This window comes from Sminthopsis crassicaudata, chromosome 4 (assembly GCF_048593235.1).
Source record: "Sminthopsis crassicaudata isolate SCR6 chromosome 4, ASM4859323v1, whole genome shotgun sequence".
Classification (NCBI taxonomy): domain Eukaryota; kingdom Metazoa; phylum Chordata; class Mammalia; order Dasyuromorphia; family Dasyuridae; genus Sminthopsis; species Sminthopsis crassicaudata.
The window spans coordinates 344,488,869-344,513,639 of record NC_133620.1 but is presented as its reverse complement, the minus strand read 5'-3'; the positions used below and the strand labels follow the sequence as shown (position 1 = coordinate 344,513,639).

The 24,771-nt window shown below is 42.0% G+C and overlaps 1 protein-coding gene across 5 annotated transcripts; it reads right to left on the bottom strand.

Annotated features, from left to right (window-relative positions):
* Window positions 1–72: 72 nt before the first annotated feature.
* Window positions 73–24,771, bottom strand: SLC25A39 (solute carrier family 25 member 39). 5 transcript variants are annotated; one of them, XM_074261121.1, is made up of 12 exons: window positions 24,605–24,771; window positions 3,619–3,718; window positions 3,475–3,534; window positions 3,287–3,331; window positions 2,739–2,848; window positions 2,485–2,552; window positions 2,171–2,295; window positions 1,748–1,921; window positions 1,398–1,507; window positions 1,049–1,130; window positions 765–845; window positions 73–618 (listed from the first exon to the last, which is right to left on the bottom strand). In XM_074261121.1, the coding sequence occupies exons 2-12, from the start codon at window positions 3,701–3,703 to the stop codon at window positions 500–502; spliced, it is 1,059 nt and encodes a 352-aa protein (XP_074117222.1). In that variant the 5' UTR covers window positions 3,704–3,718; window positions 24,605–24,771; the 3' UTR covers window positions 73–499. The 5 variants fall into 5 exon arrangements, with proteins under 5 accessions (XP_074117222.1, XP_074117221.1, XP_074117220.1 ...); XM_074261120.1 differs by lacking the exon at window positions 24,605–24,771 and adding an exon at window positions 5,078–5,301; XM_074261119.1 differs by lacking the exon at window positions 24,605–24,771 and adding an exon at window positions 4,780–5,025.

The following is a 24,771-nucleotide window of genomic DNA, read 5'->3' as shown; positions in this document are numbered from 1 at the left end:
AGGAGCTTCCCTGCCCACTTGTTAGGGATCCTGCCCCTCATGAACCCCAAGCACAAGAGTCAAAGCCAAGAGTACAGCAAAGCATCATCTTTGGATCTAAAGGATTCATCAAGAAGGAGATTAAGACAACGCAGGACCAGGGGCTGGGATGGACATTCAGAGGGAAAAACAAAGGGACAACAGCAGATTCTGTTTCTGAGGAAGAAGGGGGTGAACCAAGAGCTGGGGGCATTTGGTCTGTAGGAAAGTAGGGAGAAAACACAGAGGAAGAGAGGAGTTTTGTTCCCTGCATGGTGCCCTAGTATTGCCAGGTAGGAGGGAAGGTGAGTGGGCATCTCACTCACCCTCAGCCATACAGAGCAAAGGATGACACTCTGCCCCATAGCCCCCATGATAAGGAAAGTTTGTATAAGTCCCCTCTTCCTGCCGAGGGCCATAGCTGGTCTCCTCAGGAGACCCTGGATGTTGGTATCTTCCATCTATCTCTGTCAGTCTCCCCTCAGGGTCCCCGAGGGCGTTTTTCCAGGTTCAGTCTCTGGAAAAAATTTTTGCTAAATTCATAGGTGCTGATCATGATGGCACAAGAGGGGGCTGCTTTAATGATCCGTGGGAGGAAACCTTGGGGAAAAAGCAAGGAAGCCCGGGGTTAAGTCACAAACAGAGAGAGCTCAAAGAACCCCACCCCTAGCACAGACCTACATCTGCTTCCTCTCCCTAAAGATTCTCCCACTTCCAAGGTGCCTGCCTTAGCCCCCAGTGCCCACCTGCAAAGAGTCCTCGGGCCCCAGACTCGGCTTGAATCCGTCGAAGCAGCAGCCAGGTAGAAGGGGAACGTGGGGATGTCACTGCAAAGGGAATGGAGGGAAGAGCACAGTGAGCTCAGCAGGAAATCCCAAGGCACAGATGACAAACACCAGAGTGAGGGCCTGGTTACCAACACAACTCATTTCCACCCCCCGCCATGGGTGTATGCTGGGTCTCTCTGGGATGCGCAGACCTTTCCCAGCACTGTGCCTAGCACATATTTAAGGGATGTTTTCTAACTGACCTCTCAAGGCTCCCACACTTCCCAGCTCCATCTGACGCTGAGTTTTCACCACATCAAAAGGCAGTGTGAGCACAGCAGCCACCTGGGATGGGGAGAAGAAAGGCATCACCCCTTCTACCAGCCCCATGCCCATCTGCAGGCCCCAGGCCAGCTCTCCAAAGTCCCTCCCTCCCTGGTCCATCTTTTCAGGCTCAACCTCCCCCCCAAAGGTCTGGAGATGAGGGAGGGGCTGCCACGCCGGGCAAGCCTCCCCATCTCTCTGAGCCTGAGGTTTTTCACCATCTTTCCCATGTAAAACCCCTGCTAGGATTCTCTCAGCTGTCCCCCATGCTCGGCTTCCCCCACTCACGGTTCCTGAGAAAGCTCCAGCCACAAAGCTGATACTGACTGAAGTCTGGTCCTTGGCTGCCATCTTACAGAGCCATGTCTTCACTAACTCATAGTTAAACCAGTACAGGGCTAGAAAAGAGGGTGGGATGGAGTTCAGCAAGGGTTTGGGAAGACCACCAAGAGCTTCCTTGGCTGGCAAAATGGGTTCACAGCCAAGTCCTGACATATCTCCCATCCATCCCAGGACCATCTGTTCCACCAAGTCCCTCATGCTCGGGCTCCCCCTATTTTATGTACCCCAATCCTGCCCAAGTCTTTAGCCCTAATCCTTCTGTTACCCCCAACCTCACCCCCCAGGTCCCCACACACCTGAAAAAGGAACATCCCTCAATGCAGTGGCACCCCAGCCAAGCCACAGAGAGCGCCAGCCACCCTGGGACACAGCTGCCCTGACGCAGGCCCCCAGTTCACGGTAGGACAGATGCTGAGCCTGAAGCTTTGTTCTCACCAGCTCCAGGGGGCTGATCACAGTCACGGTGCCCACTGCCAGAAAGGTGGAAAAGGGGTGTCAGGGCACTGATGGTCAGAGGAAAAGAGGTAAGGAGACGCTGGACAGCGTGAGGGAAGCTGAGACTCTGGGGGACCAGGTACCTAGGAACCACTAGCTAAAGGCCTGGGCGGGGAATGAGAGGCCGGGGCTGAAGTTGAGAAACCATGGGCATAAAGTGATGGTGCTCCCCAGCTGCCCCCTGCTCCCCCTCACCACGGTGGGCTGGGAGACGGAGCACTCACGTCGGGCCAACGCTCCTGCTACCATGGGTGCGTAGAGGTCGGAAGTCATGGCTCGGCTGCATAAGAAAGCCTTGAGCTGGTCATAGGTGGTAAAGTAGATGGCGGTGGCAGGCACTGTCATCACTCTGTCGGCAAGTTAGAGGAGAGCTGCTGTGGCAGAGGGCCGGGAGGAGGCCTGCACTCCCCCTTCCGTCCCCATCCCCTCCCACTGTGGAGGCGGCGCGCCAGGGGGAGGTTTCATCTCCCCTAGGACCGCCCTCCCACCGCCCCAGAAGCCAGGAAGGAGCCAAGGCAAATCCCAGGAAAATCCTCACAGAGTTGCAGGGAGGCCACTCCACAGGGTCCTGGCACCCTCGTGCCGGGTAATCTTCACGAAGGCGTCCTGGCAGGGGAGAAGCAGAGGGGGTTACCGACGCTCCGGCCCCCCCCAGACACACAGATCAGGGAAAAGAGTCGTAAACAGGAATCACTCCTGGGCACGCAAACTCTCCAGGCGTCCCTGAGGTAGAGCTCTAGGGCCCAAGAGCCCACCCCAGAGACTCCGAAGTTCTGCTGTGCAGAGGCTCACCATGGTGCCTGTGAAGTAGGTGGGCTGGTGGTACCAGACGGCGCATCGAGAACCATTCTGACACAGATAGAGGGGCTCCAGAATGCCATTGCAGTAAAGCATACACTTCCCTGGAGGCAGAGAGAGAGCAGGGGCAGCCATGGGAGTCGTCCCCGCAGGCCCAGGACACAGAGGTGGGGGGAGGGAGACAATCAGGTGGCTGGCGCCGGGATGAGATGGGGGAGGGAAGGGGAGACTTTTTTCTTTTTTCCAGAACTAAGATTTTCTGGAGTGGGCAGGGGGAGTCCTGGTATGAAATGCCTTCCACCAATACAGGCTGGCCTCTGGTAACTTGTGGTCCCAAAAGAGGCTCCGGGGAACGATTTTCCCAAAGTGGCAACAGCAGTAATTGTCAGAGGCAGAAGGGAGCCCGAGGCCCACGATGACATCGCTGAGCTGGGGAGTCTCTCAAGCCTCTCAGTGGCCAGACCTCCAAGCTTCACCAGCTCAAACCCCAGACTACCTTGCTGGTTGGACAACCACTTATGAAGGAACCGAAATGGACTTACATTTAGTATAGGGGATGCTCCAGGATCCCCGAGACTGTGCCAGCCCTAGAATATAAAACCCACCAATGCCCAATGTTCACCAGTCCCGAGGCTCCCCATTCCCAGGCGTCATCCCCACTCAGAATTAGGGGGTGGGGGAAGAAGCCTTCTCCCAGCCCCCCCCTCCCCCAGTCCAAGCTGGCACTCACCACTGATGGGAGAAGGGCGCTGGGACTGTAGTCGGACCTTCACCACATCCAGCGGGGTCACTGAGGGAACAGGAACACCTTTGAAGATATCTACAAGCCCCCGAGCCCAGCACCCTGACCTCTGACCTTCCCCGTGGTCCTTACTGAAAACGGAGGTAACCAGGGCCCCTGTGCCTGACGCCACCATCTGCTGCAGGGGGCTGATGCCCCCAGGCGCCTTCTCTGCCATTATACCGTCTCTTGCCTGTAAAACACCATGAGAGCATGAGGGCGGCTGGGGCGTGAGCTCCCGGCGAGCCTCTGGCCCGGAAGTCTCCCCACAGCACGGATCCAAGGGGCTCTGGGTCCTCCTCCCCCTCCACGTGCATTACGCCATAGCAAGAATAACACCTGCACCTTGCGTAGTGTGATCTCTGCCCTGCCCCCTCTCTGGGGATGAGGTAAAAGATGGGCAGGGGTCCAGAAAAAACGGGCACACATGCCTAACAGCTTCCAAGGCCAACCCGCCTCCCGCCACCGACTAGAACGGAGGCGGGATCCCGAAGAGCTTGTCCAGAGTCTCCGAGTGACTGTAAGCACGGGGCACGCCACGGCCGGGCACTAAGTCCCGGGCACAGCTAAGCCCGCTACATACGGATCCTGGCATCCTCACAGAAACCCCCGTTATCAGGCGGGCGCTCTCATCCCCATTTCTCACGGAGGAAACTGAGGCACAGGCCACAGCGACGCCTGCTGCCTTAGGTGCTCAGTGCACACAGAGTACACAACCCTAGGGCTCCTGGCGGCCCCGCCCCCCAGGCTCAGCTAAGCCCCCCGGGCCAGGCTGGGAGGGGTCTGGCTGGACGGGCCGGGAGACATGGAAGCCTGGGTGGGCTGTTCCGCTGCTCGGTGCTTAAAGGGGAAGGTCCCAGGAGGAGGAGGGGCACAGGACTCAGAAATGAGGTGAGGGGAAAAGTGGGAAAAGCCCGCCTCCGCCCCCTCCTCCAGCTCCCCACGCCCTGGGCTACAGAGGCGCCCCCACTCCTCGAATGCCCCGCCCCCGCATAGCCACTCACCGAGCAGACGCGGAGCTAGAGTTTACAACGGTTAATCCCATAGTATAGAGGAGGAAACTGAGGCGCCGCAGGGCCCGGCTGGGGGCGGGGAGGACTCGGCCCCCGCGCCCGGCCAGCCGGGCCCGACCAGGTTTAAGTGAAGCCTCTGACCCCGCCCCTCCCCCACGCCGGGCCTGGGCTCCGCCACCAGCCGCGACCCACTCCCACGGGCTGCCTTCTCCCCCGGCTCTCTCCCCACCTCCGCCCCCACCTGCCCGAGGCCTCGTGGGGACTTCGCGTCCTGGAGCAGCCGCCACGGCCGGGCGAGCCCATCGCCGCTCTGGGAGGGGGATCCGCGGCTCTAGGCCCCCATTTCCACGCTCGGCTCTAGCTCTCGGCTCCCGGCTCCCGGTTCCCGACAGCGGCGCCCCCGCCCCTTCCGCGGCTCCGCCCCTAGCCCTTCCCCCACCCCCACCCCCGCGTGGCGCTGGCCGAACGGCCGCGAACCCAGAGGGACGGTGGCTCCGCCCCCAGCCCCAGGGAGGCCTTGAGGCGCACGCGCTCCTCACTTCACGCGTGGATGGACGGTGGAGAAGCGCCGGGTCCCGGGGGCGGCGAGGGTCCTCCAGAGACCATCCCGTCCTCCCCCGGACTCGGGCTCATCGCCCGGCGCCCGCCGCTTTCGAAAGAGGAGCTTGGGTTCCTGCTCCTCCCCGTCCGGGGATGGGCGGAGCCGTAACCCTGCAGTCTAGAACTCCCCCTTCCTCAAGGTCACAGGAAGTCGGGCCCAGGCAGGGGAAGGGCAAGGAAGAGTGGGGGTGGAGAGAGAGCGCCGGGGGTTCTCCCCCTCCTCCTCTCCCCGCCCCTCCCCCCTCCTCTTCCTCTCCCTCTCCTTTTCTTCCTTTCCCATTCTTCCCCCTCCCCTTCCTCTTCCTCCCCTTCTCTCTCTCTCTCTATCCCCTTCACTCCCAAGATGGGAGAATGGGGATCTTCACCCCAAGGAGGGCAGAATTAGGAGACAATTTAGTGACCGGACTTAGGACCCCGGAGAGCCCATTTTCGAGGCCAGGAAGACCTGCGTTCAAGTTCTGTCCCTGATTGAGACTCAGTATAGGACCCCGGGCCACACCCTAGGGCTGCAGCGCCCGTAGCGGTCTGATGGGTATCGGTGGGGAGGGCGCGCTCCCGGGGAGGTCCTGTGTCCTACACGGAGGCAATCCCAAATCTGCCCCAAAACAAACCCTCCGTCCGGGGCAGCAAGGTGTCACGTGGACAGAAGGCTCATGGTCACTTCCCAGCTGTGTGACCTTGTCCAAGTCACTTCACCCAGTTTGCCTCCTTTCCCGTCTGTGAAATGACCTGGAGTAGAGACTGGCCTTCAGGAGGGCGCAGAAGTGACACTTTGCCCAAGGCCACTCAGCTGATAAGTGAACCTTGTATATAATTTGTATTTATTTATAACAATAAAACTTAAAACCTAAAATATTTCACATATTATCTCATTTGACCCCACAACACTCATATGAGCTGGGGACCATTATCATCACCCTCCGGAGGAGGAAACAGCCTTTCCAGCTCAGGGCTGAGGCAGCATCTGAAATAAGGTCTCCAGCTTCTGAGCTGTCCATTAAACCGCGCTTGCCAAGACTCGGAAGTGGTTGTGCACCGCTTTAATAAGTTTTTGTTGACTAATAATAGCTAACTTTTATAGCATTTGCATATATTAGTTCCTTTGATCCTTACAGCCCGGCCTTGAATGTAGGTAATAGTTTATCTCCATTTAACAGATGGGGAATCTCAAGCTTAGGATCGGTTAAGTGTTGTGCAGTAGATGGGGGCTGAATGAAATGAGGTCCTCCTCCTTTAAGCTTTCCCAGTACAAGCAAGTCTTCTGCCTCCAAATCCCAGGGCTATCGTCCCCACTACCAGAAAGAATCCCTGCTCTGCAAGCCTGAACATTGGATTCCAATTCCCTGGTCTTGGTATTTTCCCTCCCTGGGATGTTCCAGAGCCCAGACTCATTTCTTTTTCAGAGGAAAATAAATCAACTTCTCAGTCAACCTTGGGTAGCTTGTGTGTCTTTAAGAAGGAGGGTAGTTTGGCTTTCTGACGTCACATGTCTCTGTACAGAGATTGCCCTTTGAGCCTACTTGGAAGCTAGACCCATCCCCTTACGGTATCAGGGAAGCATGTGGGCTTGGAGGGACCAAGAGGGAGCTTAAAGGAGAAAAGTACTCCTCCAGCCAGCCCCATACCGGCCTCTCTTACTCTGTCTTGGGGAAATAGGCAGTACACTCTGGAGGTGCCTTTAGGGGAGACACAATGTACTTTTAGGAGTGTAGTAATCATTATAATAACCGATATATAAGCCTTCACAGAACCCCATTCAGTTGTTTCTCCTCGGCATGGAATTTACAGTGAGTCTTCACGGACTATGGCAGGTTTTGCCACAAAGGAAATGTTTACAGTATGATTCCAGTAATATTTTTCAAGGACCAAAACAACTGATTATGGAGATATCCACTGAGCCTAAAGTCAAGAAGGTTTGGGTTCAGACTCAGATACATTTACTAGTCATGTGACCCTGGGCAGGTCTCAGTTTCCTCATCTGTAAAATGAGCTAATCATAGTGAAGAGGGATCAGGAAAACTGGGTTCCCTTTTGATCTGTGATCCCTTTTGGAGTCTCGGGCCCTCCTGGGGAAGCATATCCCCCCAGATATTTTTTGAGAATGCCAGACTTTAATTCCAATGGGAGATCTAGGCCAGATACCAATAAGCATCTAGGCTTGGGAACTTTGGCTTCTTTTTCAACCTGAAATCTGAGCCTCAAGACTCCTTTTAAAGGGCAGTTTCTGAACTCACCCTTTGCAGAAGGTCCAGAGCAGCTTGCTAGGACCCTGCCCGCTGAGAAGGCATTCTCTTCTCAGTGCCAGTCACCATTTCCCTAATAGGACTTTGCCATTAAAGAAGTCAGTCTCTTAGCAAAACTGGCTTCCTGTCCAACTATAAACTTCCATTTTTGCCAATTAATATTTCAGGTTTCATGAATTCTTCCATGAAGAACTTGCGCCTAACGGGATTGTAACAACTCTGACTGGCACTAACCTCGTCACCATTAACCTTATCAATAGCACCTTCCAGGGTGTGAAGATTAAACGTCATGACAATTGTAAGGTACTTAGCACATAATAAGCACTATATAAATATCAGCAATTATTATTACTAGAAGGCTGACCACATGGTGATGGTTATGTATTATAAAAGTGTATAATATATATTAATATACACACAATGCATTTTTATATATAACATGTCTATTGATATATACATATATATGTATATACATTTTCACTGTCCCCTATGTCTAGAATATCCTCCCTCTTCATCTCTGTCTCCTATTTTCTGTCTTCAGATATCAACCTTCCACTTTTTATTCTTAAATAGGCCTTTTGTTCAAGTGGAGTTTCTTTACTGTTCCACATCTCTGGGAGTCTTGGGAAACCCCATTTTACTGTATCCAATCATAAAGTCAAGTTATGATGTCAAGCCTCCCTCCCCCAAGGTTAAATTTCCCCTATAAATATGCCCAAGGTCTCTGCCATCTCTGCTAAAAATTCTTTTTTTAAATTATTTATTTATTTATTTTTTTAAGCGCACCATCCTCTTCATGATATCTTTCTTCTTATCTCCTCCATGTCTTTCTCCTTGTTACAGCTAACTCTTTTAGGGTGTGACATCCCAGTTTTTTTGTTTTTGTTTTGGAAAAACAAACACAATAGAGTAAATATATAGGGAAGAAAAAAATCTAGCCTCCAAGCCCCAAGATAAGTTGGAAAATATAAGCAATTAAAACTTATGTTCCTTTGGATAAAGCAATGGGCATGGCTCTCCAACATGAACTGAGAGAAAAAAGGAGGAGGAATACAAAATTGCCTAACTGAAACTGGCCAGTTTGGGAGGAAAGCCAGGGCAGCTACTGCTACAAACAGATTGTTATGAACTGAAACTTTAATCAAAAACTGAATGCCAGCCCTGAAAATTATAATGGATCAAAGAGAAATTAAAAACAATAATAATAGTAAGAACTATTAAGGCATTATCCAAAAAAATTTTTTAAATGGATGAAAAAATAAGAAATATAATATATATATAAAAAAGACCTGGAAAAGAGATTAAGGATAGATTAACTAAGAATTATCTTATTATTTAAAAAAAAGACTTGGATACCATAGTTTGAGAAATTATAACTGAAAATTGCCCAGAACTGTTAGAAAAAGAGAGCAAAATGATGACTTGTTTCCTTTTACACCTTCCTTCCTCTCTCTCTCTCTCTCTCTCTCTCTCTCTCTCTCTCTCTCTCTCTCTCTCTCTCTCTCTCTGTCTGTCTCTGTCTCTCTCTGTCTCTCTCTCTCTCTCCACACATATACATGTATATATACACACATATACACGTGTGTGTGTGTGTATGTGTATACACAAATGGGAAACAGGAGGGAACAAGGACATGGGGAGGGGAAGAAAGGAATTTAAGAGGGAGGGCAGAATAGGTAAGGGAATAATCATAATCAAAATAAACTCAAATGTCAGAGAGGGGAACATGAAGGAGAAATTAAAAGGAAGGAAAGAAATTAAGAACATAAGATCAGAGGCAAGGCAAGGGGAAGAAAAAAATCATGAGGGAATGGAAATAGACTGCTTCGTGTATAGATCACAAGTGTCTAGCAACCTCTCTCCCTCTTAACACTTTGTAAAAGGTAAGAATGAGAGCAAAGAAAGGGGAAAGTACAACAGGGAAAGGAAGTAGCCATATATAAAATTAACAATAATAATCTTGAATATGAATGATATGACTATATTGATAAAATATTACAGCAGGGTGTATTAGAAACAGAATCTAATAGTGTGTTATTACAAAAAAATACAATTGAAACCCAAAGATTCACACTCAATTAAAATGAGGGAAAATAATATCCTTCAGCCAAAATAAAAAACAAAATAAAAAAGTAAAACAAAATCCTTCAGATAAGACTATGAAATGAAAGATGAGGAAACATAATTAAAAGAGATGGATTATACTCAAGAAGGAATCCTAGCAGGAAGAAGTACAATCAGGCTCAACCTCAGCTCCTCCAAACAAATCTAGAAGGCACACCAGAATGCATGTAATTGAGAAATCAAAGAAAAAAAAATCATAGTGGGTTATTTTTCCAGCCCAGATAGGCATAGGAAGATAGAGAGATTTGTAGGCCCAGTAGGGCCTGTAGTGACAGATCATTCAAATGCAGGAGGTCCATGTACTAAAAGAAGAAAAGGTCAAAAATATGACCCAAGGGAGTCTAAATTTATATAGGGTGAAAGAATAGGTACCAACTAGCAGTTCAACCAACTAGCACTATCCAGTTCTAGGTCACAGATGCAGGGCTGATTGAAGAGAAGACTTGTACTTATGAGAGGCATTCCAGAATGAGAAGTCACAGGATTGAGGCTGTGTACAGAACAAGGAACAAATTAAGACTGCAAGAGTAGAATTAATGAGGTTTAGATTAGGGAAGAAAATGAAATTAGGATTTCTGGTGGTTAGGGAATTAAATGATAAGGTCTAGTAGGAGGTTAGGGGTTCAGGGAACCAAATGGAGAGGTTTGGCTTCCCTGCATCCCCTTGAGATTTGGCACAAGGGTAGGGAGTTTTGGGGACTCCCTTCTGGTGGCGCAGAAGTTCTCTGTAAAGGAATTTACATACCCGAAAACCTAGATTGATAAAAGGGTTTATTATGGGGATTGGAAGTAAGGTTAGAAATCTTGACAAAGAGGCATAAAGCCTGGTTAGGGAAATAGATGAGGGTAAAGAGAGGATGGCACTGGAAAGAGTATTCCAGTGAAATATCAGCTTCAGCTCCCAGTCCAATCTGAAATCTTTTACAAGATGGGAATCCCAAACCAAAGGAGAACCTGCAGTTCTGTCACTTTGAACCAGCAAACATATCCCACTAGTTGATAGTGGCTGAGTCCAATAATAGTCTGTTATGTAATGATTCTTACAAGGTACTAAGACAGTGGAATTATCTAATTTAGCATGTTTCAGTATGACTGATCTGATCCTACAAGGAGATGTTATGGGCCAGAACTTGAAACAAGGTACTAAGTGGAATTGAGGAGAAAATGGTTAAATCTAGTTTAGCATTGATTTAATCCTACAACAAATAATGGTTTCCTAGTGATGTAATGATTGGAGTATACTCAGTGTATAACACATAAGCAAGAAGGTAATGACTACATAGGACAACAACAAATAACAACAAAAACAAAGTCAAGAGACAAAAAAAATTCCAAATCACTACTGATCAGAGAAATGCAAATTAAGACAACTCTGAGATACCATTACACACCTGTCAGATTGGCTAAGATGACAGGAACAAATAATGATGAATGTTGGAGGGGATGCGGGGAAAACTGGGACACTAATACATTGTTGGTGGAGTTGTGAAAGAATCCAGCCATTCTGGAGAGCAATTTGGAACTATGCCCAAAAAGTTATCAAACTGTGTATACCGTTTGATCCAGCATTACTACTACTGGGCTTATATCCCAAAGAAATACTAAAGAAGGGAAAGGGACCAGTATGTACCAAAATGTTTGTGGCAGCCCTTTTTGTAGTGGCTAGAAACTGGAAGATGAATGGATGTCCATCAATTGGAAAATGGTTGGGTAAATTATGGTATATGAAGGCTATAGAATATTATTGATCTGTAAGAAATGACCATCAGGAGGAATACAGAGAGGTTTGGAGAAACTTACATGAACTGATGCTGAGTGAAATGAACAGAACCAGAAGATCGCTGTACACTTCAATGCTGTATGAAGATGTATTCTGATGGAAGTGGATATCTTCAACATAAAGAAGATCCAACTCACTTCCAGTTGATCAATGAAGGACAGAAACAACTACACCCAGAGAAGGAACACTGGGAAATTAATGTAAATTGTTAGCATTACTGTCTATTTACCCAGGTTACTTACACCTTCGGAATCTAATAATTAACATGCAACAAGAAAATTGGGTTTACACACATATATTATATCTAGGTTATACTGTAACACATATAAAATGTATGGGATAGCCTGTCATCTAGGGGAGGGAGTGGAAAATTTGGAAAAATGAATACAAGGGATAATGTTATAAAAAAAATTACTCATGCATATATACTGTCAAAAAATTTATAATTATAAAATTTTAAAAAAGAGACAAAAAAATTCAAAATATCTCATGCAAAAACAATTGATTAGAAAACAGAGGAGAGATAATTTAAGAATTATAGAACTACCTCAAATGTATGACCAAAAAAGTCTAGTCATCCTATTTCAAGAAATCATATAAACTGCCCAGACCTCCTTTTTAGAGCTAAAAGTAAAAATAGATTCAGCCTTCTGAAAGAAACCCCAAAATGACAATTTATAGGAGCATTATGGCCAAAATCTAGAGCTTACAAGTCAAAGAAAAAAAATCAAATATTTAAGAGCCACAGTCAGAATCATATACTATTTACCAGTCACCACTATAAAGGATCAGAAAACTTGGAATATAATATTTCAGAAGGCAAAGAATATAGGCTTACAACCAAGCGTGGTTATAAGTGTAGGTTGCAAAACTGAGTATAATCCTATCAGGAAAAATTTGCTTTTAAGAAATAAGAGAACCTCTAAGTGTTCCAAATTAAAAGACCAGAGCTAAATAGAAATTGTAAAGAGCAAACATTGGATTCAAGAGAAAGATAAAAAGGAAGGGGATGAGAAACATTGGCAAGGGTAGGGGAGAATGTTAAGAGGAAGGACAGAGTAAGGGAGGTAGTGATCAGAAGCAAAAAAGATTTTTGAAGAAAGAAGGAAAAGAGAAGGCTAAATAGAAGAAAATGGGATAGAGGGAAATATACACGTAATTTTAATTATTTTTATGAAGGGGATGAATTCACCCATAAAATGGAAGCAGATTAGAAACCAGAACTCAATGATATGTTGCATACAAAAGACACACTCAAAACAGAAAGACATTGACAAGAGTTAAAGGACTAAAGCAAAATTTCCTATGCTGCAGCTGAAGTAAAAAAGACAAGGCAACAAAAATTATCTCAGACAAAGCAAAAGCAAAATCAGACATAATTTTAAAAGGGGTAGTTAGATGTAGCAATTGGTAGAACACCAGCCTTGAAGTTAAGAGGACAGGAGTTCAAATCTGGTCTCAGACACTTAACACTTCCTAGCTGTGTGACCCTGGGCAAGTCACTTTACCTCAATTGCCTCAGCAAAAAATAAATAAAAATAAAAATAAATACTAAAAGGAAATAACAATGGATGGATCAATGTTCTTATTGATGTGGATACTACCACATTACCACTTGTCTGCAATGTTCACATGTGTGACTTCTGTTCATGTCCATTAGTGAAGGAATTTCATCTTCAGGGTTAGGACTCCTTCTGCAAGATCTCTTGACATCATGTGCAGACCAGCAGCATATTATAGCCATTCATCAGTTTTCAATCACGGCTATCCTGCTTTTTTTTCCCCTGATGATATCCTTTAGCTTCTCAGACACAATTTTTAATTGGCAATATACTGCAGCCTACTTATACCCATCACATTTATTCATTGCCCATTGAGTGACCTTAAGTTAATTATTCAGACACTGTAGTATTCTATGACTGGTAGTCATACAGCATTGTCAGTAGAATACTATTAAAATGATGGATCTCTGCTTTATTATTTTTCAAAGGCAATGCAGCTGCTTTCTTCCTATTGTTCTATTCTGGTTTTGAAAGATGTATTTCTCAACAACCTTTTGATTATTAACATCAATCAAGATTCAAAGCAGGAAAATGTAGGCTTACCAAATGTGTTAACAATCTTCATGGAGGATATCTATAAGAAAGAGGAATTCCTGTAGACATAGAGCCTCTCTAATTTTTCCTGTTTTTAAATGGCATCATGCTGGTTGGTTGCATTAACTCCTAAATCAGTTGTCTACATTCATCAACAACCAACTCTCAAGAATTGTGCATATATTTCCATATATGAAAAACCAAGTGGGCAAAAACTCCCCTTCTTCCATATTATTAAGTTCAACAGACAATCCATCCTGATCCATTAATACATATATCTTGCAGAGATATTAAAGGTAGACAATAAGCAGACTTGTTCAGTCATTTCAGTAATTTCCAACCACCTTTTTGTGACATCACTTGGGGTTTTCTTGGCTTCTTCCATTTATTTTACAAATGTTGAAACTGAGATAGACAGGCTGAAGTGAATTTCTCAGGATCACACAGTTAGTAGGTATATGAGGCTGGAGTCTTTCTGACTCCAAGTGTGGCACTATCCACTGCATCACCTAGCTGCTCCAATATGTGAAAATAGGTTTTAAAAAAAATAGACAAAAATTCAAGGGTAAGAATCACAAAAGCAGCTTTGAGATGCTGAAAATAATTCTGGATAATGGGAGAGAGGCTATCCTACTCTATTTACTTCCCCCCCCCCCTTAGAACTCATATGGAAGTGTTCATGGTTGCTTCATATTAAAGGTTCCTTTAGTAGGTAAGAGTACTCTACCCTTCCCCTGCCCCCATACTATCATTAAGCGAATGTAGAAAGGGAAGAGGCCAGCTTTAAACACTTCCTTTCCTTCCTCCCTTTTCTTTCACCACTTCCCCCTGCCTTGTCTTACCTCCTCAGCCCATGAAATTTATATTTAATTAGGAAGAGGGGAATCTTATCCTTTTGAAGATCTTCCCATGGTCCATTGTGATCCTTAGTTTGAAGACCTATCCATCAATAGTTATCAAAGTAGGATATAGGAAAATTCAGGCATGACTTCAAAGTATTGGTAAACAACCAATTAATGGACCATCTTAAAATGGTCCATTGTGAGTTTGTCTTTAAAACAATTATACCATTCCCTACATCTGTTTTAACTCAACCTTCTTCCACCCTTCCTGGTCCCAGTGCTGGATTCATTTGGCTTTAGCAGATGTCTGACCCATAGGCAAGTACCCTGAAAGTTCAGTAACTATGAAGGCAAGATACCTTGACTCCACTTTTGCACTTTTGCACATCATCTAGCACATGGACTACTAATTTGGAGTCTGTGAACTAATTTCAATTTTTAAATAATGACATTTCAATATAATTGGCTTAATTTATAACACCATGCATTTTATCTATTTATTAATCATTTTTAAAAGTTCTAGAGGGACCCTAAAATCTTTTACCTAGAAGAAATGAGGGAGAGACTTGAGAGAATTTGTTAACACCTCCCTTTCTCTCCTCAGGGCTATGCTTTATGATTCTTGTCAGATTTGAACTCAGGTTTTTCTGACTTCATAGCTGGTGCTCTATCTACTGCACCACCTAGCTGCTATCAGTTACTTTTTGTCTTTTTTTTTTTATTATTCTTATCCTTTTTAATCCCTCAGTATATTTGATACCATTTCCCACTCTCCTTTCCTCCTGAATATTTTCATCTTTGTTTTCATGACTTTATTCTTACTTGATTTTCTTTATGCTTGGTGATTATTCTTCAACTTCTTCACATTCCCTAACTATGGATAGACTCCCAAGCCTCTATCCTATGCCCTCTTCTCCTTTCTTTTTATATTCTCAGAGTTGATGATCTCATCAGCTTTCATTCAATTTTTTGTCTCTATTAAGATGACTTATATTTCTATATCTTTCTCTCTCCTAAATTTTAGTCCATAAACTATTGGAAGATTTCATTTGGATGGCTTACTAATAGCTAGATGTAGCTAGATAGTCAATAGGCCTAGAGTCAGGAAGACCTGAGTTCAAATTTGACCTCAGCCATTTACTAGCTATGTGACACTGGACAAGTCACATAATTTCAATTTCCTCACGTATAAAATGGAGAAAATAATAGCACCTACTTGTGGCGACTGAGTTAGCACCCTGGATACCTTAGAATCAACCGGAGTCAGGATAAGCAAAAGTCTTTATCTTGGTCTTTAGTGGTAGAAGTGAAGAGAGTGGATGCATAGGATCTCTGCGACCTCACCTCTTCATCTCTCTCAAACTCGAATAAGTGACCCTGGCTAGCTCCCTCCAGCTCCTAGTCCCTCCCACAATTCTCTGTATATACCAAATGGCTGGGCCAGCACAGGATAGTGGGAAGGGCCATTTTCCAAGCATATTCTTATATTGTCCAATTGGTAATTAGCCTTAAGTGCTCGATTGTCCGACCTCAGTGCAAGAGTTTCAGCCCTTAACACCTACTTCCCAGGGTTATTGTGAGAATCAAATGGGATAATAACTGTAAAGAACTTAGCACAAAGTAAATGCTGGTACATAGTACGTGCTATTTAAATGTTAGTTATTAGCTATTTTCTAATCTTATTTAATATTTTACTTTTTCCCAGTTACATGTAAAAGCAATTTAAACATTCTTTTTTCAAATTTTGAGATCCAGATTCTACAAACTATTTTTCTACAAGCATTTCAAATTCAATGTATAAAACACAATTCATCATATTTTCTCCAAAACTCCACTCTCACAGACTTTTCTAATTTTTGCTGAAGGCATCCCTTTATTTCCCCTAATACAAGTTTGCAATTTCAGAATCATCCTCAATTCCTCACCCTATAAACTCATTAAATTGCCAAATCTTGACATTTATGCCTCCTTTTTTGGTTAACTGTGCTCTTCTGTTTTTGTTATAAGAGTACAACACTTTTAGTGACAGCTAGGTGGTGCCATAATGCACGAGCACTGGACTTGGAGTGAGAAAGACTCGAGTTGAAATATGGCAGACTAGCAATGTGAATCCCAAGCAAGGCACTTAATTGCTATCTATCTCAGTTTGCTTATCTATTAAATGGTGAAAATAATAATAATAAGGTAATTGTGAGGATAAAATGAGATAGTATTTGTACTATCTCCTCACTTCTGTCTTTTAGAATGATTAGTTTTCTGATTTTTTATTTTTATTTTAATCCAGCAGTGTCTCTACTGGGTCTGTATCCTAAAGAGATCATAAAAAAAGGAAAAAGGACCCACAAATACAAAAATATTTGTAGCAACCCTTTTTGAGGCAGCAAGGAACTGGAAACTGAGAGGATGTCCATCATTTGGGGAATGGCTGAATAAATTATAGTATATGAATGTTATGGAATATTATTGTTCTATAAGAAAGGATCAACAGGATGATTTCAGAAAGGCCTGGAGAATTTTACATGAACTGATACTAAGTGAAGTGAGTAGAACCAAGAGAATATTATACATAGCAACAAGATTATGTGCGGTTAATTGGGACTGACTTGGCTCTTTTCAACAATGAGGTAATTCAGGTCAATTACAATAGATTTGTGATGGAGCAAGCCATCTGCATTCAGAAAAAGGATTATGGGGATTGAATGTGGATCACCACATAGTATTTTCATCTTTTTTGATTTTTCTCTCTCAATTTTTTTCCTTTTTTGTTGTGACCCTAGATATCTTAGAATCAGCCAGAGTCAGGATAAACAAGTCTTTATTCTTGGTCTTTTGGGGTAGCTGTCAAGGGATTAGATCTAGCAATCTCCACACCTCCTTCCTCTCTCCACCACCAAAAGAATCATCCTGCGCAGTTCTACTCCACCCTCTCATCTCTCTCTGTTCCTTTTTTGTCCACACCCACCGATGGAGCCAGCACAAAATAGTTGAGGAGGGTCATTCTCCAAGCATATGTTAATAGAGAATTGTCCAATAGGTAATTAGCTTTAAGTGCTAGATATCTAGTGCTAGTATCTGCTCAGTTCTAGCCCTTTACACTTTTTGATCTGATTTTTCTTGTGCATCATGATAAATGTGGAAATATAAACATAAAAGAATTGTACATGTTTAACCTGTAATGGATTACTTTCTGTCTAGGGGAGAGGGGAAAAGGGAGAAGGGGGAAGAAAAATTTGGAATGCAAGGTTTTATAAGAGTTAATATTGAAAACTATATTTGATGTATTTTGAAAATAAAAAAGTTATTAAAATTTTAAAAAGAAATTATAAGAGGGGAAAAAAATCACTAGTTTCTTTCAAAACCTACCTTGGATGCCATCTTCTACCTAAAATCTTTGCTGATTCCATCAGTGTGTTTTCCTTTTCAAAAAAATCTTGTGTGTGTGTGTGTGTGTGTGTGTGTGTGTGTGCACGCACTTGCATGCACACACACATATACATGTGTATACATACATGCCTATATACATTCATATATGTATATGCACATATAATATACTCACATAGTTTTTGTCTTTGATCCGTAGAGCTTCACTATTTACCTCTTACTCAATTACATCATTATTAGTTGATTGACCAAATCACAAGGCTACTCTTCCAAGCAGGAGCCAAAGCTTTCCTTTAAGATTCCAGAGGTATTTATCAATGGACTATAAGGATATACACACAACTTACATGAGAAAAACACCTTACCTGTGGGAGCCATCCACAGGAAAGGAATATGGAAACAATTCCTGCTCATTTGTTTTACAAGTAATTGTTGCTTGACAGAAAGAAAGAAAGAAAGAAAGAAAGAAAGAAAGAAAGAAAGAAAGAAAGAAAGAAAGAAAGAAAGAAAGAAAGAAAGAAAGAAAGAAAGAAAGAAAGAAAGAAAGAAAGAAAGAAAGGAAGGAAGGAAGGAAGGAAGGAAGGAAGGAAGGAAGGAAGGAAGGAAGGAAGGAAGGAAGGAAGGAAGGCAACTCAAAAATTTTTTTTGCTTAAAAAAACACTCTGAAAAATTTTTTTTAGAGTTTTCTAGGTTTTCAGTATATGACTCTCTAATGGTTCTACTTTTCTGATTATTTCTTCTCAGTCTCCTCTGGTAGATTCTCATTCATATAACACTGTCTAACTTGAGATTTCTCCCAGCAATCTGTCCAGGGCCCTCGCCTCTTTTCCCTCTATACACTTCTCTTGGTATGCTCTGTAACTTGACTCTAATATAGGGATGCCCATTTTAGTCTTTTTTCAAGAAGAAAGGACAACAACTTCTTGATGATCTCATTAGGTCCCATGGATTTAATTACTATCAGGGACGATAGTCTGAGATTTGGAAAAACAAAAAAAAAAAACAAAAAACTTTGGACTTTGCTCCCCTTACTCTTCATGGTTATCTTCCCCCTTAAGGATGTAAGCTCCTAGGGGACAGGGACTAGCTACGTAAGGAAGGGTGGAGGTCCACATTCTGGAATTTTTATAACACCCAATTAATGGAGAATGGGAGGAGATACTTGCTTTTCAGGATAGGAAATAAAGCACTGCCTTTATGGTTTCAAAAGTGTGTCTGCTAACTTAGGCACCCATTCTTGCAAGAATGTAAAATAAATCTTTCCTGCATCCATCAGGGAATCAGTGAAGTTCTTGGTAAGATATTTTGTATCTCATACCCTATATCCAAGCTTTGCCAAAACCTGTTAATTTCATTCTTGCAACATTTGTAGAAAACACCCCCTTCTCTCTTCTGTCACTGCCATCACTCTAATCTTGGCCCTCATCACCTCACTCTTGGATGTCTGCTGGAGGGTCTGCAGCCTCTTCTTTCCCCATCCCCAGGCATTCTCCAGCTACTAAAGTGACTTTCAGAAAACACAGGTCCAATCATGTTACCCCTATTCAATAAACTCTAATGATGAAGTCCTAGATAATTAGGTAGATGTTAGCAGAGAAAGCTAGTTCAGTGAGTCCAGAAGATAGATCCAGAAAGGGACCCAATTTCTGATGGGATGGGTGAAAAAAAAAGTGTGGAACTAGAGAAAGACTTGGTGAAGTAGGAGGTAGGGAGAGTAGGGGAGAAAATAAAGTAAGAAGGATAGGATAAAAAAAATAGGCTGAGAAAGAAAATAGTGAATAAAAATAAGATAGAGGGAAATTAAATAGTAATTATAACTTTTACTGTCAATGAAATGTTTATAACAATTCTTCATAATGACAAAAAACTGGAAATTGCAGGAGTGCCTATCAATTGGGAAATGACTGAACAAGTTGTGGTGTATGGTTGTGATGGAATACTGTTGTGTTATGAGAAAGATAAGCTCATTTTTCTTAGAAAGGTGGAAAGACTTGCACCAAATGATGAAGAGCCAAACAAAGAAAATATGGAATATAATGACAATATGGTTTTAAGAACAACTTTGAGCAATTAAATCATTTTGACTACTTAAATACACAAATTAACAATAAAAGGACATATGAAGAAATGCTATCTGCATCTGGAGAAAGAACTAATAAATAGAAATATGTATAGAATGATTTTACTTATAATTATCTTTGCTAAGAAAACCATAAATGTGGTCACAAAGAGTTGGACATGGGGGCAGCTAGGTGGCCCAGTAGATAGAGCACCAGCCCTGAATTCAAGAGGATCCAAGTTCAAATCTGGTCTCAGACACTTAACACTTCTTAGCTGTGTGACCCTGGGCAAGTCACTTAACCCCAGCCTCAGGGGGAAAAAAAAAGAGTTGGACATGACTGAAAAATGACTGAATAGTTATTGAGAAAAGAGATTTCAAAGACTCTGTTGTCCATTTCTAAATAAATACTTTTGTCCCTTTGCCTTGAATTAAATAGAGCACCTGCTCTCTGGACAAGGAGAAGTAGTGAGAGCAAAAGATAATAAACCCTAGTACCATTGGCCTTAGAGTGGGAAGCAACTTTGGAAACCATCTCAACCCATCATCTCATTTCATAGAGGAGGAGTTGAAGAACCAGAGTGGGGAAACACCTTGCCAAACAAAATTTAATTAGCTATTAACAAATGGAATTGGGTGGCCTGAATGAGCCATGGCTCTAGAATTAGTTCTCTGACATTCAGACTCTGGGCTTGGCTAGTTATTGACGCTGTGACTGACTGGTCCTCTAGGCCTTTCTTTCCTCCTGAAGGATGGATTAGATTATCTCTAAAGAAAGAACAGAATGATGCAGTGAAAGACAGTCTGGGTTTAAATTCAGGTTCTCCCACAAACAACCAGTGTGATCCTATAACTCACTCTGTTTTTCTGGGCTTCAGTTTCCTTATCTGTAAAACTTAAAAGTTGAATTAAATCAGAAGTTCTTAAACTGGCGTCTATGAACTTTTTTTAATTGGATAACTGTATTTCTACTTGGTCATGGGGTATTATCCTGGGGATAACTTACTATCATCTCTTTGCTAATATTTTACTTAATATTTTTGCATCAATATTCATTAGAGAAATTGGTCTATAATTTTCTTTCTCTACTTTGACCCTACCTGGTTTAAATATTAGCACCATGTCTGTGTTATAAAAAGACTGGTAGGATAGGATTCCTTCTTTCCCTATTTTTCCAAAAAGTTTGCATAATATTGGAATTAATTGTTCTTTAAATATTTGATAAAATTCACATGTAAATCCATTTGGATTTATTGGAGATTTTTTTTTTCCTGGATATTTTTTCTTACAGAATTGATTAATAGCTTGTTTGATTTCTTTTTCTAAAATGGAAATATTTAAGTAATTTGTTACCTCTCTGTTAATCTGGACTATCTATATTTTTTATAAATATTCATCCATTTCGCTTAGATTATCACATTTATTGGCATACATTTGGGTAAAATAGTCCTAATTATTGCTCCAATTTCTTCTTCATTGGTGGAAAATTCACCTTTTCATTTTTGATACTAACAATTTGATTTTATTCTTTCCTTTTTCTGATCAGCTTTAACTAAATCAAGGTTTATCTATTTTGTTGGGTTTTTTTTTTTTCCAAAAAATCAGCTCTTAGTTTTGTTTACTAGTTCAAAAGTTTTTTTTTTTTAACCAAACTAACAAAAATCATATTATTATATCAATAGATGCAGAAAAAAGCATTTTTCAAAATCCAACACTCATTTCTATTAAAAACACAAGAGATGGAGTGGCTAGGTGGTACAGTGGATAGAGCACCAGCCCTGGAGTCAGGAGCACCTGAGTTCAATTCTGGCCTCAGACACAACACTTCCTAGCTGTGTGATCCTGGGCAAGTCACTTAACCCCAATTGCTTCAGAAAAAACTCCCCCCAAAAAAACAAAAACAAAAAAAAAGACCACCAGAGAGTATAGGAATATAGTTTTTCTTTAAATGATCAATAGCATCTATTTAAAGCAAGCATCAGATATAATGGAGATAAATTAGAACCATTCTCAATAAGATCAGGGATGAAATAAGGGTGCCCATTGTCACCATTACTATTCAATATTGTATTAAGAAATTTTAGCTTTGGCAATAAGAGAAGAAAAAGAGATTAAAGGAAGAAGTAAGGAGGAAACCAAATTATCACTCTTTGCAGATGATATGATGGTAAATTACTAGAAACAATTCACAACTTTAACAAAGTTCCAGAATACAAAATAAATCCACATAAATCATTAGCATTTTTATATATTACCAACAAAAACCAGAAATAAGAGATACAAAGAGAATTTCCATTTAAAATAACTGTAGATAATATAAAATATTTGGAAGTCTACCTGACAAGGCAAAGTCAAGAACTATATGAGCACAATTACAAAACATTTTCCACACAAATATAGTCAGCTTTAATCTCTTGGAAAAATATCAAATGCTTATAGGTAGGCCGGGTTAATATAATAAAAATTAGAATACTACCTAAATTAATTTACTTGTTCAGTGCCATAACAATCACACTCCCAATAAATTACTTCACAGAGCTAGAAAAAATAATAAAATTCATCTGGATAACTACATTTCAATATAATCAATTTCCCTTGTAATCTTATGTACTTTATTTTATACATTTTGTAACATTATTCTGAGGAGAGTTCCCTAGGCTTCACTAGAGTGCCAAAGGGCTTCATGGCATAATCTAGGTCAAACCTGTATGAGATGAACTCTAAAGTCCCTTCTATCTCTGAATCTATGATCCTTCTATCCTGATGAAGGGAAAGGAGAGTAGACAATCTAGAGAAAAAGGAGTAGTTCTTAGAAGGGAAGAGAGGAAAAAGGTTGGAACACTTGGAAGAAACAATACAGGATTTGGAGTCACCTGGGACTATAATGTATTTCGGCTTTCTATGTGAGCCACAAACATCTTCTTTTGCTGGGTTCTTTTTTTCTTTTTAGTTTGTTTCATATATGCTTAAACTTAACTTGAAATTTTGACTCTGCTAGTTACTAAGAGACTTTTCTTCTCCTTTTCTAGGATTCATCTTCCTCTTTTGTAAAATATAAAGGTCCAAGGTCTTTTCCAGCTCTAAATACACTAAGCTTTTAAAAAGTTGGTCTTTGGAATTGTAAACTGAGTAGATACCCATCACTTGGGGAATGGCTGAATAACTTATAGTATATAAATGTAACAGAATATTAGTGTTCTATAAGAAATGACAGCAGGCTGATTAGATGAACTTAGATGAACTTATGGCTAAGTAAAATAAGCAGAACCAAGAGAACATGTACATAGTAACAACAATCTTGTGATGACCAGTTGTGATAGACTTGGCTCTTTTCAAAAGTGAGGTTATTCAAGGCAATTCTAACAGACTTGTGATAGAAAGAGCCATCTGCATCCAAACAGAGAATTATGGAGATTGAATATGGATCAAAGCATAGTATTTTCACCTTTTTTGTTATTGTTGTTGGTTTGCTTGTTTTTTTTTTTTTTTCTTTCTCATTTTTTTTCCCCTTTTGATTTGATTTTTCTTGTGTAGCATAATGGAAGTATGTTTAAAAGAATTGTACATATACTCTGATCCAGCAGTATTTCTACTTGGCCTGTATCCCAAAGAGATTATAAAAAAGGGAAAAGGACCCACATATGTAAAAATGTTTGTGGCAGGCCTCTTAGTAGTGGCAAGAAACTGGAAACTGAATGGATGCCCATCAGTTGGAGAATGGCTGAATAAATTATGGTATATGAATGTTATGGAATATTATTGTTCTGTAAGAAATGACCAGCAGGATGATTTCAGAGAAACCTGGAGAGACTTACATGAACTGATGCTGAGTGAAATGATCAGAACCAGGATGACAACAACATTATACAACAATCAATTTTGATGGATGTGACTTTTTCCAACAATGAGATTAAGGCCAGTTTTAATGATCTCGTGATGGTGAGAGCCATCTACACCCAGAGAGAGGACTGTGGGAACTGAATGTGGATCACCATTTTTCTCACTCTTCTTGTTGTTGTTAGTTTGTATTTTGATTTCTTATTCATTTTCTTTCCTTTTTGATCCGATCTTTCTTGTGCAGCAAGATAATTGTACAAATATATTTACATATATTGGATTTAACATATATTTTTAACATGTATAACATATATTATATTACTTGCCATCTAGGGTAGGGGGTAGGGGGAAGGAGGGAAAATTTGGAATACAAGGCTATGCAAGGATTAATGTTGAAAAATTATCTGTGCATATGTTTTGAAAATATATAGCTTTTTAAAAAAATTGCACATGTTTAACCTACATTAAATTGCTTGCTATCTAGGGGAGGGAGGAAGGGAGAAAAGAGGAAGAAAAATTTGGAATACAAGGTTTTGAGGTGATAACTATTTTTGCATGTATTTAAAAAAACAAAAAACTATTTTAAAAAAAATTGGCCTTTGATCCTATGGAGGCTTGAGTGAGTCATTGATCAATCAGGCAGACTGAGACATTGCTCATTATTAAAATGGGGGTGTATGGAAGTGGGTATACATCTTTAATTTGGGGAACCTGGCCCTATGCAGAGAGAGATGAAGAAAAACTTGCTAAGAGAACTGAAAGGTTATCCCAAGATTTTTTCATTCCTAGAGTAGACCAGAGCCTCTCAGACATTATTATTTCATTTATCTGTAGACTGTTTCTCTGGGCTGCCAATGGATTTGACACAAAGTAGGTATGTGAACTTCAGTTTAACTGAACTGAGGGCTGACAGGTAGATAGATATTCCGGGTGAGGGAAGCTTCACTTTGATCTACCAAAGGGCAGAGATCTTAATAAGGTTCTGGGGGAGTGGAAGCTATAAAAAGAGAATCAAAAAACACAAAGTGGAAAGAAAACTGGCAGAATTGTGAGGGAAACTGGCGAAAGCCAAGTGAGTTGGGGGTAATCATCTCTGGCTTTTACCTGTTGGGATCCTTCCACTTGGATATGACTTCTACTTTAGCAGTCAGGCTTTGGGCAGGCCCTCATCACCTTGAGTCTTCCCCCAAGGTGCTCTGCCCTGTCCTATGGGCCGGTGTGAGGCTCTCAGGGTCCACCGTCATGGTAACCATATTTGGACTCTTTCTCCT

What these genes read in the sequence shown, in the direction of transcription:
- SLC25A39 (XM_074261121.1), bottom strand. Translation starts at nt 3,703, where the DNA reads ATGGCAGAGAAGGCGCCTGGGGGCATCAGCCCCCTGCAGCAGATGGTG. An exon ending in GCGCCCTTCTCCCATCAGTG is followed by an intron (nt 3,332 to 3,474) that starts GTGAGTGCCAGC and finishes TTTATATTCTAG; the next exon opens with GGCTGGCACAGTCTCGGGGA. An exon ending in AAGTGTGGGAGCCTTGAGAG is followed by an intron (nt 846 to 1,048) that starts GTCAGTTAGAAA and finishes TTCCCTTTGCAG; the next exon opens with TGACATCCCCACGTTCCCCT.